The sequence below is a fragment of the Lineus longissimus genome, chromosome 15, assembly GCF_910592395.1.
Source record: "Lineus longissimus chromosome 15, tnLinLong1.2, whole genome shotgun sequence".
In the NCBI taxonomy this organism is placed as follows: domain Eukaryota; kingdom Metazoa; phylum Nemertea; class Pilidiophora; order Heteronemertea; family Lineidae; genus Lineus; species Lineus longissimus.
In genome coordinates, this window is record NC_088322.1 from 9,710,170 (window position 1) to 9,725,946 (window position 15,777).

The 15,777-nt window shown below is 45.0% G+C and overlaps 1 protein-coding gene across 3 annotated transcripts in view; it reads right to left on the bottom strand.

Moving 5' to 3' along the window:
- Window positions 1–2,841: 2,841 nt before the first annotated feature.
- LOC135499666 (uncharacterized) overlaps window positions 2,842–15,777 on the bottom strand; it is an 83,831-nt gene continuing 70,895 nt past the window's right edge. Inside the window, exons 113-117 of one of the 3 annotated variants that reach the window (XM_064790568.1) lie at window positions 14,828–14,879; window positions 14,372–14,393; window positions 13,873–14,012; window positions 6,932–6,991; window positions 2,842–4,375 (exon numbers count right to left, since the gene is read on the bottom strand). In XM_064790568.1, coding sequence (XP_064646638.1) covers window positions 3,986–4,375; window positions 6,932–6,991; window positions 13,873–14,012; window positions 14,372–14,393; window positions 14,828–14,879 — 664 coding nt within the window. In that variant the 3' untranslated portion in view covers window positions 2,842–3,985. Of the gene's footprint in view, window positions 4,376–4,397; window positions 5,358–6,931; window positions 6,992–13,872; window positions 14,013–14,371; window positions 14,394–14,827; window positions 14,880–15,777 lie in introns of those variants that run through there. The other 2 variants (XM_064790567.1, XM_064790569.1) reach the window with 2 other exon arrangements.

Below are 15,777 nucleotides of genomic sequence, written 5' to 3' on the forward strand. Positions count from 1 at the left end.
GTTGTGGCGTTTCCATGGAATTTATTGCATGAAGAGCATAAAGTATTATCATTCGATATATTTTATGAGGCTTTCTAACCCATAATTGTTCAGCTATTGAATTAACTGGGATCATTATTAAAGGCAAAGTTTTGCAGTTAACAAACGCAAAGCCAGTGATATTTGTTCAAATACAATGTAGCCTAGAATTATCTCATCAAAAAGACAAGCTCACGTGGTTTTCGTTGATTTCACACAAGAATTGAGGTAAAAAATTATCCTTCTGTAGGCATACTTGGTATCTTTTTTGAAAAGCTGGGGCAAATTATTGCAAGGCCTAGATCTATACCCAAATAAGCGACGTAGAGAACGTTTGACGCTGAAAGGCCTTGTTTGTTTGTGGTCAACGCGGGCGTATTAAACCAAAATCAAATGTCTCCCCAAGAAGTCGCCAAAAGTGTTTTTGACCATGACTTTTAAAAAGAGTGTCATTTTGAGTCGAATATATCCCTAAATAACTGTAATTCAACAGTGGTTTGGTTCTGAGTGAGCGATTCAAGCAAAATCGCCGTCAGTGGAAACCGCTCCATGACCCCCAGGCGTCAAACGCTCTCACGAAAGCGCTTATGTGGATGCTTCTTTTCTATTACCGTATTATAACTTTTTCAAAATTTAAAAGTCAGCCCACCGCTTTGAAAATCTATCCACAGTGAGTAAATTATTGTGCAGTGTGTGGATTCGATTTAACTAATTGGAGCTGGTATGAGTTTGTAATTGGTAATTTACTGTTACGTCTGTGCAGATTGATTGCGGTTTTGTAGACAATAATTTAAACCTGCCTTTGTTCAAAGTGATGACAACTCGACCCAGAACAGGTTCAGCTGAGGAGTAAAAAACGAATAAAGCTTTTTTGTCATTAATTTCATCCTGGCGATAGCGGCTGTGCACGCTTCGCCATTGGAAGCCCGATGATTTATTTTTAGCAATCTCATGCTGTGTCAATCAGATCTTGTCATCTTTCTTTCTTTGGTGTCGTTTTATTTCATTCCTATTCCAGAAATAGGTCAATTTTGGCTTTGTGAAGGTACATTGTATTGAATTCAATATCGGTTAAGCTTATTTGTAATTGTAATTGAAATTAAAACAACCCGACCAAATCCATGTAACAACGACGAACAAACGAAGGGCTGTTCATTGCCAACAAGAAAAAAACGTTAGAAATGGACGAAACAGCAATGTACTTTAAAAGTTCGCTTGACTTCCGGGCGGCGAGATCAAAGGCAAGATGAGTCAGTGTTGTCCAGAAACTAATCATTTAAACATTTCTCGAATATGGCGATAAAAACGATATGAAATCCCTCGACCATGCTACATAACCCGCGGACAACGACCAATTAATTATGTCCATAGTCTCGTAAATTCTCGCGGCAGATCTCGGGCGGCTTCCTTTGATCTTAATTAGCATGTTACAAGAGTGAGACTGATTAAGACTGATAGCAGATGTATGGTTCTGAGAAAATCCGCCTCGGCGGGCGCGGCTGCAGCGTCTAATCCTGTTCAGTTGCATCCTCGAATACCAGAGTCAGTCGTACGCTTCTTCCCGCCTCGGTATTAGTGCCGAGTGCTGCACTATGTACATGGTGTTTTAGTTGTGGAAGCAGGCAGTCTACAGATTTAGAATAAGAATGAAATCAACAATCTCCACGTCTATTGTCAGTTTTGGCAATACTTGCACTGCAATTAGGCCTACTGTCAGGCTGTAAAGAAAGAATACAAACTCTAAACTAGGCCTATAAGGCTTGGACCACTCCTCATTTGTGTAAGGTAAATTGTAAGGACTTGAAAAGTTACAATTTACAAACCAGCAAATGCTACTTAACCTAATAAAATAATCAACTTGGGCCGTGGCCATTATTTCTTGAAATCCTATGCCGATCGAAAAATTGAAATCTGAAATTGAATTTGAAAAGTTCCTTTTGTGTATTTATACATGTACGTACTGATTATAAATTTCAATATTGTGTAGACAGGTACACAAAAGACATTAAATACCAAATTTAAGCAAATTTCTGTGTGCGACATTGGGTAAAACTGCATTAAATATCTTCTTCCATTGCCAACCAAGAAATATGAGCGGCGTACCCTATGATAATTTTCATGTATACCTTGCTCGTGTTTATTTTATTTTTTTTTTGATACAAATTAGTCCCTGACCAACGATGAAAATCATTCAAAGTAAATAATATTATCAATTTCCCAGATTATTTCGCAAAGGAATAAAATGTACCTTACACCATGATGTATGAGCGAGCCCCTTTGCTTCTCAGCCTTGTTGAACATGAGGCTTCAACAATTTTATGGGGCAATAAAATGCAGATAGATAAGAATGCACTTTTAACTTCGCCGCGTAGAGTGTTAAACTAGGTACGCGGTTAGTCTACGGTTCGTCATAAACCATCATTTTTAAGAATTTGAATTTTGTTTTTAGAGATTGAATGATTTATTCCCAGCTCTTCATCCTCGTATTTCTCCATCATGATTATACCTTCCCTCGCCCCCTTGCTGAACAGTTGCGAGGCGACAGAAAGCGGCCTGTGTATACGAATGGGATACGGGGGCTTTTTGAAGCAAGGTGTCCGGCCCTGTAGATCTGATACCGGCTTTTGAATAGAGTGCTGGCCCCATCGTCGCTGTAGCTAAAGCTGCTTTTGAGTGTGCTGGTCCCCCACCGTCGCTGTTGATTTAGCTGCTTTTGTGGGTGCTGGTCCCAACCGTCCCCGGGTCAAATGTACATGCTTTTGTGTAGGGTCCTGGTCGCTCAATAACTCTGATTATCAATTGGAAATAAAGAACAAGACTATCTTCATCTACAATAATATTTATTCTCACATGTCGTACACAGCTAGTCATTATTATGTTGCTTCTTTAGTCTTCAATAAATAATTGCTATGTTGGAACTATAGCCCATTCTTCATTCTTGCATTATCACACCAAACATTACGGTTTTGGTCCTGAAGTTTATGAAACACGACGTACATCGGCATACCTTTTTGGATTATCTAGTGTTGGGAGGCGGAATCATCTAAGGCCGGAGTTATATAGGGTTCACGTTGACACTGGTCACGATTTAACTGAATTATGCTTGAAAACACGACGCGAGGGTGATAAGTGACCTCGTGAATCGTATGTAACGCCCTCTTTAGGAGTGACTTGTTTTTCATGTCTCGCATGAAAAGTGAACAGTGACACGTTATATAAATGTACATAAACTCTATATAATCGCAGCCTAAGACTGAGTTTACTGTCGATTCACGTTGTCACTTGACACGGTACACGAGTCACATGTCACTTGTCACGGGACCAAGGCTTGAAAACTTGGCATGAAATAACGTAAGGGCGACGAATGACATCCTGAATATTATATCGCGCGCAGAACTACGTATTTTGAAATGACCAGGTCGTTCTTTTAAGGGACAGTTTACAGGTTATAGTTTAAGCATTGTAAACGTGGCCAGCCTTTCACGTTATACAGGAGGAAATATACGCATAAATGTAGTAATGATGGCCTTAAGCTGGATAATATTTTGGCCAAGCGTTTCCTTTCGAAGAGGATGTTTGTAATGACAATTTGAAGCGTTATACAGTAGTATAAAAGTTTCGAGAAATGCGTGGCTTTGCCTTGATGCAAGTATATTTTAGGATACAATATTTATTTGGTCAAGTTTTTTCCAGAATATGCACTTGTAATATACGTGTACGTTTTCTTTTTAATTCAAATCGCTTTTGAAAAGGCAAAATTCATTCCACTCGTTGAAAGCAAGCATTAGATCTCAGAATAATCTAGAATATATTAATCAACTCATCAAGTATGATTACATCGCTTATTAGGTAATACTCCAAGCTACAACGATTTGGTGTACGAGTATTTGTATTTACAAAGAGAGTGTTGTCAAGTTTATGTACATGTAGTAACTCAATGTTACACCATCGAACAATCACGCATTGATCAACATTCGGAGGCATCGGATGGAACCTGGTGCGGCAAAGGAGATTCATACGGTGGCGGATCATCTTCTGGCAGATCCCCAGGAGCCGACTGTTTCGCGGGAGGTGCGCTTTCTGGTTTTTCTGTTGGAGGGGCATTTGCTGGCGCTACTCCAGGCGAACCACCATGGACATCCGCTGCCTGTGCCTCTGGCGACGCCTCGGGAACAAACGCTGGGTTCTTGAACGCAACACTTGATGCCCGACCTTTTCTCGTCTTCTGCCAGGCGACCTTGGCCCCTGAGCTGCGCTTCGATCCCGATCCAGCATCCTCGTTCATAAGGATGCTTTCTTCCACTTCATTGGCACCGCTTCCGCTTGTCAGTGCATTTGGTTTGCCGACAGCAGGGATCTAGAATACAAAGAATAAATCCGTAAATTTTTCATTGCAGAATGCAGGGGCATTATTAATTACATGTAATGTTATGCAGACAATGCCTGTAGAGCGGCTGATATGAACCAAAAAACTCCTCATCACACAGACAATCTAAAAAAGCAGAAGATATGCCTTAGTAGTTATCTCAATCGCATGAGCAGGCTTTGTTTCAATCTCTTTTGAAAATCATTAAATAATCCCACACAACGAATCTGGTAATAATGGTCTTCACTGAAAGTCGTCACTTGGGTGTATTCGTTTGTCACTTAATTCTTTCGCCGGAATCTACGATCAGATAAAGTTAAAACTAGCGTTCGTGTCAGCAGGTTTTCTAACAATTAATTTCTACTATGCATATGTATAATGTCTATACAAGAAAAAAAGTGATATTCCTTCTAACCTTGTCAAAAGAGCACACACATCTGCAGAGAATTCGTCCTAAAAGATCTCAACATTTTCTGCTGATGAACTTAAAATGCGGGAGAAAACATGTAGGCTCAAGTAGCCTTACCTCAGAGTTGTAGTAACGCCAAATATAGTCTTCATCAGACTCTGAATCAGATGCCAGCAGGTCTAAGTCAGTGTCATCAAAAGATGAGTCCGAAGACGTTCTGGGGTCAAACTCGTGAAAATCAGGTAACTGTTCCATATATTGTTGAAGGTCAGGCAGAGGCTTATCAAGGTCAAATAGACTTCCATCAATTTCAGAGGTCAGACCAGTCGTGCGAGTGACGTCAGATGTCTGACCAAACAACTCCTCATGGGAACTACTAAGTTTCGGCGCATCTTCTCCTTCAGACAGATCCGCCGGCGTCCTGACGGAGATTCGGTCAGGGGAGCTATGGTCATCAATAGCAGAATAGGTGCAGCGAATATCTTCATCGTCCGATGGTAATGAAGACTGCTCCTCCGCTGAGTTTTCATACAAAGGTCCTGGCAGGTCCCCAGCGTTGTGAAGCTGAAAGCGAGAGGATTATAAAGCGTTCGACCAACAGTTTTAACCGCTGATAACCCGGTGTAACATCTGTGGTTGTTTCCCATGTGTCAGTGTTTCCAAACAATAGGCAGCTAGAGAGACCACGACTTTTCAATAGGGGGGATACACAGAAAAACTTGTCAATCTATTTTTGAGCGTTCCCAAACAATGAGGGGAAACACTCAAAATAAGAAACACTCAAAAACATTACACCGGGTTCAAGGAGGATACCGCGGTGACGTCACGGCTTTTCCAAGATGGCGCTGCATATTGTAAACAAACTCGATCCACGGCCAAGGGAAAATCAAGTCATCAAAAAAGTTAGATTTTTCGCATCAAATCAGAGTTATTAGTACTTTTCTGCTATGAAATAAGTCTTCAGACAATAAGCTATCATTTGAATAATGAAAAGTGCTGTTTTGATGGGGAGAAATAGGGTTTTTTAAACCAAATAGCCGGCACCGATCTTCCAAAATTAGCGATGGTTTTAAAACAGTCTCCCAGATATGGGGCAATCTCTTCATTATCATAATGGGGTTTGGAGGCATGTTTACAGATTTTACAAGTTCGAGACCTGTTATACCTAAAACTCGCATAGATCCCCATAGATCCCCTCTTTTTGTCGAGTTAGCGCCCCTGTAAGATCATGCATTTTCGGACACTAGAACGAAATCTTCCTGCGGATATCGCGGTTTCGGTGATGATTTAAGGAGAAATTGACCGTTCTTAGAGTTGTATGGGACAGAAATGAGTTCATACTTCATGAATACATGAATATATTATGATATGGGCGGGCTTCTAAGTCAAAACAATAACAAACTCAACTGCATCTCTACCGTGTATCGCGTAGTGCATTGCCTAGTGTATTTCGTAGTGTATTTTAGCGGAGACATTATTTCCCATTATTTCCGCACTTTGGCCACGCCAAACGTCTTTTTTATTCGTGGAAGTTAATCTGCTCTGTAAATTTTATTCTACACAGGAAGAATCCATACTAGGTATTGCAATATTTCATGTCTATTGGTGTTTTTGTGTACAGGAGCGCACCAGACAGTGAGACGTGGAGATGTGTTCAGTGCTGGTGCTGTCAGTAGACTGAATCTGATTGGCCATAGCGATCACTAATATGGGTCGGGATCACGTGATGTGACGTCACCGCGGTATCCTCCTTGCACCGGGTTAGGGCATTAGAAAACATTCAGTTACCACCACTTTCAATGCTTTCTTTCAGGCACCTGCGAACTGGTATATCTTTGTAGTCAACGAGGAAGGCAAACGACACTTCACTAAGAACATGCATATTGGAGAAATAATGTAAGTCCCACTTACCTACAGACAGGATCAGTATAATTAAACAATACAAACTCAAAGATTCTAGTACAACGTAGTCTTTGCGTCGCATGTCCACACTTTAAAGAGCCACGTCAATTGGTCTCGAGACGGGGACCAGAAACAAGTGATTATTATTTATTGCCCTTGATATCTGTGTCAAAAGGTTGATAGGTCTCAGAAATTCCAACCTGCTAAAGTCGACATCCTTATTATAACATACCTACCTCGTCGAGATACGATAACCACCCATGGCTGTTTGCTCCATGCCCAGCGAGAGGGGGCAACTGAAAGCGAGACAAGTTTAAATGCGCTAGGTTAATGCCATATTAAATCTATATGTAAAGTTTGGCATGCTGATGCTTAATTTGCGTGCTGATCACCAAGCATATTGCCATCAAATCTCAACTGACATATAAAAAAGCTTGAGACTACTTTTTTGGTATAAGTCATCTAATTGAAGGCTAAGCAGTCAACATGGCACCCACTGTCTAACTGAGCATTCGTCCCAACCACTTACAGCTCGCCCGATATCATGCAGTTACATGCAGTTACACGCAGTTAAAGTTAGGGTACATGTCAAAATGCCCATTTCCTTACAAGAAATGGCCATTTTGTTAGTTCATACTTACCTATGGAACACTTTTGCATGTTACTCCATTTGGGCTCAAACACAAGAGTATCCCTTTAATTTTCTAAAGGGAGAACTGAGTTAACAGCTCGGCCGCCAGGCGGCGCCCTGACCGATCCCGCGAGATCGCGCCGATCTCATGCCGCCATATTTAGTCTTTACTCTTGAGCGTTAATAAAGAGTATGTCCCGTTTGTGGGGACGGCGGGAGGGCCGTGTTCCATAGGTAAGTATGAACTAACAAAATGGCCATTTCTTGTAAGGAAATGGGCATTTTGTGTCATTCAAACTTACCTATGGAACACTTTTGCATCGAATCCCAGCAACCTATTGGAGGTGGGAAACGAGGACTTACCTAAGGCTGAGCTGTTGTTCCATCCAGGAGGCACCACCGGCATATTAGCTAAGGAGGACCGCCAGGGGAAAGAAATGGGGAGAACCGGAGGACCGGTATTTTGATCTCGGTATTACAATCATATTATAGAGAGTAATAGACCCATTCTCCGGAAAGCGCTAGAATTGCGTAATAAAACCATCTTCTTTCCGGCAACAGAGCTTAGAGCAAGTAAGGCATGTTGAAGGGTGTAGAATGAATTATTGCTAAACAACAATAAGAAATTGCGTCCTTTCTAGTCTACTAGGGGTTGCCTGGATGTTGAAGATAGGGCATATCAAAAATGGCGCAAGATGCGCGTTTGACTCTTCAATCGGGCTTCCCCCCCCCCCTTTTTTGATCTAGCCAGGATCAAACAACATGCCCCGCAGACACAATCGGGCCGATTGTGTGCATGCCATCTACGAGGGAAGAAACGTCTCGTAGGTAGAAACGAGAGAATGTGGAGTGATTACTCCAACATGCAGCGGAAACGACTTCTTGAAGAGCAACTCCTCGGTAGTTAGCCCAGGAGGTGGCTAGTGCTCTAACTTCGTGCGCTGAGATGTTAGCTAGCGCACGAAGATCAGAGGAAGTCTTCAAGGTGTTGTAGGAAAGACGAATAGTCTCCACAATCCACCTTGAAATAGTGGCGGCCGCTATCTCTCGTTTATTTCCCTCCTTGTAGGACAAAAACAAACGCTCTCTCCCCTGGCGGATACCGGGAGGTTTTGTCCTATTTATGTAGAACTTTAGGGCCCTGACGGGACATAAAGTTCTGTCAGGAAGATCATAAGAGATCGTTCCTGACAGAGAGGGAATAGTAACCGGGGGCCGAGAGGCGGCCGGTCCCTGGTTCTTCGCCAGAAATCCTGGTATAAAAGCCAGGATAACCTCCCCTCCCTCTCTAAAAGCCAGCTTCTTAAAAGAAAGTGCATGGAGCTCTGATCTCCGTTGGGCGGTAGCCAAGGCTACTAGAAAGACCGTTTTGAGTGTCAGATATTTCATGGATGAAATAGACATGGGTTCAAAAGGATGCCTCATGAGCACCTTAAGGACAACAGAAAGGTCCCATTTAGGGGTGTTGTGAACCGGTCTAGGACGCTCTAATAACATTCCTCTGAAAAGAGGGGTTATTTGGTCCTCCCAACGAAGATCCCAGGTGCTTAAAACACGGAGGGTAGAAGCGATGGCGGACTTGTACCCTTTTATAGCCGTGACAGATAGTTGTCTTTCCGTGAATAATTCAATAAGGAAATCAACTAATCTGTATATAGAGGGAGAGATCGGATTAACTCCGTTCTCCCTGCACCAGGAAGTGAAGGTAGACCACTTTCCTTGATACACATCAAGGGTAGACCCCCTTTGAGGTGCGGACATGCGCTTGACAGCGATGTCCGAAAAGCCTCTCTGGTGGAGATGCAACTGGATAAGTTCCAGGCGTGAAACTTGAAAAATCCAGGGTTCTGGTGGTAGCATCTCCCCAGGGGGTGCCACAGGAGGTGCTTCCAAGTAGGAAGACTCCTGGGGTGATCTATCAGGAGCTCCAGCAAGGCTGGGAACCAGGCCTGATTTGGCCAGCAAGGTGCGATGAGAGTTATTCTCACCGGATGGCTGGTCAAGATCTTGTTCAGGACTGGTTGGATGAGAGGGAGGGGTGGAAACGCATATGCGTTCAGCCCGACCCAAGAGGCTGTAAGGCTGTCGACTTCCAGGGCCTCTTCGTCCGGAAGTGGAGAGTAATAGATGGGAAGGCGATTGTTCAGCCTGGTGGCGAACAGATCTACCTTCGGAGATTGCCAAAGGCGACAAAGGTCGTCTACAATCTCCTGATGGAGTGTCCACTCTGTCTGAACTAGCTTGTTCTGACGGGACAGGGCGTCGGCAAGGATGTTGCGATTGCCCGGTATGTGTCTGGCACATATCGATACTCCAAGGTCGGCACAAAGATGGTAAAGCTCCCAAGTTAGCTGGCAAAGAATGCCGGACTTTGTGCCTCCCTGTCTCCTGACATATGCTACTACTGTAGAATTGTCGGAGAACAGGGTTACTCTCCGATTCTTCAGGCGAAGGGAAAGAGCCCTCACGGCAAGAAGGACAGCCTTCATTTCCAATATATTTATTGGAAGAATGGTCTCCTCCCTTGTCCATAGACCTCTTATGGACATGTCCCCGTTGTTCAGATGTGCTCCCCACCCTAGTAGGGAAGCATCTGTGAACAGGGACACTTCTGGGGGCGGTGGAGCAAGATCTACACCGCTTTGGAGACGAGTCTCCGACTCCCAGAAGTTCCAGACGTTCTTGAGTAGGTATTGAGGTATCAATACCAACTTGTCTAATGGGTCCCTGTGGGGTTTCCATAGAGACATTAGAAACATCTGGATGGGACGCATATATAGACGGCCAAGGGGGATTTGGTCTGCTGCCGAATTCAGAAGTCCCAAAAGGCTCAAGCATCGCCTTGCGGGAGCTTGAGTCCTTCCTCTGAATTCTGCGACGAGATGAAGAATTTTCTTTATCCTGTCTAGGGGGGGCAGCATTTTCCCTATGGCCGTAAGGAACCGAACTCCAACGTAAACGAAGTCTTGGGATGGTATGAATTCTGACTTTGTTTCGTTGATAATCCAACCTGCGGAAACTACTTTTTGCTTTAGAACCTGAAGTTGTTGCAGTAGTAGTTCCCGCGATTTGCAACGGAGTAGCCAATCGTCTAGGTAGTGATGGAGCTTGAACCCCATCACGTGAAAGGGAGCGACGAAGGCTGTGACTATCATCGTAAAAATTAGGGGTGCCGATGCCAGACCGAACGGCAGGGCCCTGAATTGATACGTCTTTCCTTCGTAATGGAATCGAAGGAAGTGTTGATAGTCTGGATGGATCGGTACATGTAAGTACGCATCCATTAAATCCATCGATACCGCCCAATCGTTGGGCTGTATCGCCGTTGCTATAGACCTGGTGGTTTCCATCTTGAAATGAGGAACATTCAAGAAGGTGTTTAACCTGGAAAGGTCTATGATCAGCCTCCATGTCCCTGCTTTCTTGGGAACCAAGAAAACGTGGCTGTAAAAGCCGGGGGAGCATGGATCTTGAAGGACCTGGATAGCTTGCTTCTCCAGTAATGTCGCGACCTCTGCTTGGAGGGCAGAGGCCTTGACTGGGTCCTTCGGTGGCTGAACTGGGGTTGGATATATGGTAGTCGGGGGGGTACGGTTGAAATCTAGTTTCACTCCGTACCTCAACATGTTTGGGACTGGGGACCCCTTTGGGCACCAATCGTCCCAAATGTCTGCAAATTTTTGCAGACGGCCCCCGACTACCGGAGTCGGTTCCTTTTTGCGTCCGGGAGGAGAAAGGAGGGGGGAGTCACCTCTTCCGGCCAGCACCCCTTGGGCGAAAGGAGTGCTTAGTCGGACCGGATCCACCCTGGTTAGAGGAAGTATTTTTCCTCTTTCCAGTCCGGCGACCCTCCGCTTCCCGTCGGAAGGATCCAGCAGGAGCAGGCTGACTAGGCGGGGTAGGCCTAGGCAGGACCTGCCTGGCGTACGGGATTGAACCCGATGCCTGCTGGGGCCTCTCTATCTTTCTAGCGTTAGGTAGAGAGGTCTTGGCCCTCTGTGTCGCAGTGGGGGCATATAATTTGTCCCAATCTTTCTGTGCTTGAGCCGCCTCTTGTACAGAATCTGCGAACAGGAAAGAACCGTCCATAGGAGCGGTTCTTAAGGCCCCTTCCAGCTGGAGGGATCTGATGACATTGAGAGAGCCCAGTGCGGCGTCTCTACGGAGTAGGACGCTATTTGCTGCGGTCTTGGCGGACAGCGCAATAGCGTGCCTAATCGAATGTGACAAGGATGTCACAAGCGATTTTGTGTCATCAGATAGTGACTCATTATCTTTTAGGGATCTGGCTAGGGCCAGGTTAGTGTGCTCTGCGTAGGAGAGCACCGCTAACGTGTTTTTGGCCAGACCCTCTTGTGCTCTAAGGTCTCGGTAAGCCGAGGAGGAGGTCACCCTAGGCACGAGTTGGTCCAGCTGTACATCGTCCTTTAATATGGAAGTCGATGCTGCAGCTGGACAGCCGGCCGAGCTGACTCGATAATAGTCAGCGCGGTACTGCCTAACGGGAGGAAGTTGTGCCGTGAACAACTTCCCCGGTTTACACCAAGCTTCCGGTCCGACTGCCGGAAGGACAGGGATGGAAGTACGTTGGTGGGCGCCTTGTGAGTCTCTGATTGTACGCTCCAAAAGTTCAGAGACTGCTAACACCGACGGGGAGGGAGGAAGGAATTCAAGTGCCCGAGTGGAGCCTTGAGAAACCTGTGGATTGGGATCCACTTCCTGTCCCCAGAGTGAAAAGGTCGGTGTTGACAAGGCTGGCAGTTCCGGCGGGGTAGGGCACAGATCCTGCGGGAGGTACGCTCTGATCAAGGATCTGAGTGTCCTCATATCCGACAGGATACTGGCCTCCTCTGGTGACAGCTCCTCCTGATTGGGGGAGCGGTAGCCTGGCTGAGAACTCTCGTTCTCAGAAAATTCCTCTAAAATAGAGGAGTCGGATGGTGGGTATCCGATGGGACCAGGCGCACCAGAGGAACCGGAACCCTGCTCCAGATGGCTGAGTCTATCAGAAAGACCTGCTACCATCTGGATGAGCTGGGACAGTTGCTGTCCCGACTCGGGTTCCGGACCCGACGTGCGGCTTCTCTCAACGACGGGCGGTTGAGGCGAGGGTGAGCGCATAAGCGAACCCTGGAAGCCGTATGTGCGGGCGAATGGGTCTTCCGGAAGCGGAAGTTGCCCATATTCTGAACTAGAGTTCAGATGTCCTCTCTGCGTAGCTCGTTCCATGGGAACGACGCCTCTGCTACGAGGAGGGGGTGGCACTTCCGGTTGGTTCCACCCAAGAGGTTGGCCAACGTAGGAAGGTGCCTGCATTTCCGGTAGGACGAAGTCCGAAACCGGAAATGCCCGTAACTCCTTCGCCGGTATGGAGCTACCGGAAGCCCTTTTAGAAGGAGGTACGGAGGGCGGAAACGCTGTTACCGAAGACGCATGGCGTTTCGGAGGTGGCGTTATAAGGTCCGGCCCTACTCTACTGTGTCCGTGAGGACTGGGGTTATTTCGCAGTAAAGACTGAGAAAAACCCCCAGTAGAGTCTTCGGTTACTGAAAAACGGGAACCCGCGTCAGTAACCGGAACTGCAATCGGCGGACCGGAAGCAGGGTGCTCCCGCGGGTACAAAGGGCTTGTACTCGGGGGAGCGGACGACAGGGGAACCGGAAGGTTCCCTGAGGTCCGGGGTATATTAAACCCTTGGAGACTTATTGGATGTAAGTCTCCCTTGGGACCACAGACATTAATAATGTCAGATCCCGCATCCTTCGCAGCCGCGGCCGGAACCGGAACTCGGCTGACGGAAGGGGTGGTGGCGGGAGGTTTGCTAGACCTCCGGGTTATATGCCCGGAAACGGAACCGGAAGAGGGTTTAGGCGTCTTCGCGGCCCGTTTCCCGCCACCAGACGCATTCCTTTGTGGTGAGACAAAGGATGCCGTCGGAGGGGTACGCCATATAAAAAATGGTACCAATGACAATAAAAACACTGGGAACCCCAAGTAGGCCAGAAAGGACGCAATAATTAATGGAAAGGAAAACATGCCTACTTGAATTAAACACTATTGCAATGGATCTGAGTCTTGTTCATTACAATAGAGCGGAGAATAGCCTACTTAACTCTACCCTACCAAGATCAAAATAATGGAGCCGGGTCGACTAAGCTAGCTAAGAAAATGTCTATAATTAAATAGACTGGACAATACTAATGCCAAGATTAGTTTGGCGGTCTACTCCGTAGGTGAATGAACCCAAAAATCGTCTAGACTTGGCTGGTTGAATTTGGTTTTAAATCGAATTCACGGCAGCTTTGAAAAAACGATGTGCTTCGTAGAAGCACAAGAGTAAAGACTGAATATGGCGGCATGAGATCGGCGCGATCTCGCGGGATCGGTCAGGGCGCCGCCTGGCGGCCGAGCTGTTAACTCAGTTCTCCCTTTAGAAAATTAAAGGGATACTCTTGTGTTTGAGCCCAAATGGAGTAACATGCAAAAGTGTTCCATAGGTAAGTTTGAATGACACAAAATGTGGTAAAAGCCGGAAACGTAGCTTACAATACTTAAGGAATTTTTCGTCAGCTCGATCTCGTCGCCCTTGGTGGTTGAGTCCACTTTTCCTGTGATTGTTTTCCGCCTGATGCGTCCGACATGCTTCAGGGCACCAGGGATACTCGCCAAGCCACTGAGGAAAGGAACTGAAATAACAACACAAATTGAGGTAAGCTATGCACCAGGGTATAACACTGGCCAATCGTTCGCCTTACTACTAAATGTACTAGCTGGATTTTAAAACGAGATGTAGATTATTTGATACAATACATCTCGTAAAATGCTAAGTGATATTCATAGGATAAAAATAAAGCATTTTTCAGATCTGTGCCCCTGTCTGGTGTCCTCGAAACTTCTCAGATTAATGAATGAAATCTTGTTCCCACATTAGGTTTTTACCGGGCCATTCAAACGCCGTCACATGTTTTAAGCGTTTCGTGACAGGTTTCCTTTAAAATAGTCGCGTGTAACGCCTGACCATACCGCCGAAAGGCTATATTCTTACCTGGATTAGGTTCTCCTGTATCCTGAAAATACAACGGACGAAATCGTTTAGTTAAGGAAGAAATACATACAGCACACGTTTCGTAATTTCTAAGAAACCTGACACAGTAGTCAGACCAGTCCTCAGAAAAATATTTCGAATTTGCTTTGAGTCGAATTTGCAAAGGCTTCCTTTTTCTTAATTGCAATCGTCACCGATGGTCTCCAAATAAAATTAGACATCATCATTTAGTTACTTACGGGACTCTACAGGGTGGCCCAGAATTATTTTACTTTGGAAAATAGAATTCTATTGTGTATCCAATGTGTGAGGGAAAGAATTCTGAGCCACCCTGTAGAACGAAACCTGCAATTTATTTGAAATGGATAACTTATTACGTCCTGGCTGGCTTTCTAATGTGGTCTCTGGGTTTTTCACCAAAATAAATAATTCTACCATTGGTATTCGAAAACTTACTGATTTCTCTGAACCATCCATATGCTTCTTATATTTGTTGTATCGCTCTTTCCTAAAGAAAAAAGGGAGATAAATTTTATAGAGGAAAACTTGATATTGGATTGGAATCCGAGCCAGAAAAGGAACACACCTCTTTTCCAGAACAATAAATGTAAATGGGTGGTTTGGAATAACAGATATAATGCAATTTGAGATAATAAACTGAATATGTAATTTAAAGTTATAATTTGAGAAGGAAAAAAAAGAGGCTTAAACTTGCTGCACCAAATCTTATTATTCTCTGGGAATGAATACCAAGAATGTACATAGTATACCTGTCGTCAAGTAACCATACTCGGTACGGATTAGATGCCAAGAACTTCAAAAAACATCTTGGTTGATTTTACTGCATCACTGTTGAAGAGAACTACGGCCATAATTCCACATCATGCTGTTTTAGTTAAACTGCACGACTAAAGTCGTATGATTGAGCACCACTGATCGACCTTAACCAGGTTGTTCAAAACAGGTTTTATCATTAGTGCTGGCGCTAACTTAAAGCGAACTGGAACCGCCGAGCGATTTATTCAACTTTTCGACTTTCACCGCCCGAGAAAGTCAAACTTCCAACTTCCTATTCGAGTTCAGATTTGTAGCTCCGCCCCCAGTGCCCGAGCATGCGCAGTTCAATTTGGTATTATTGAGAATCATGTGAGAATCACGTGAGTCATGCGATCTTCATTCATGAATTTTCGTAGTAAATTCCATAGTAGTGACGTCACTGAATGATTGACAGCTAGGCGCCATGTTTCATTCATGCCTCGTTCTGATCACCCGATACGCGGGAAATGAAAACGAGGTCATACGAACTGGCTTGGCGGTTCCAGTTCGCTTTAAACTCGGCGTAAGTCTAATGGACTAAAGGAAATATGCCAAGCTGAGTCAATGCCACCATTGATGACAAAATATGT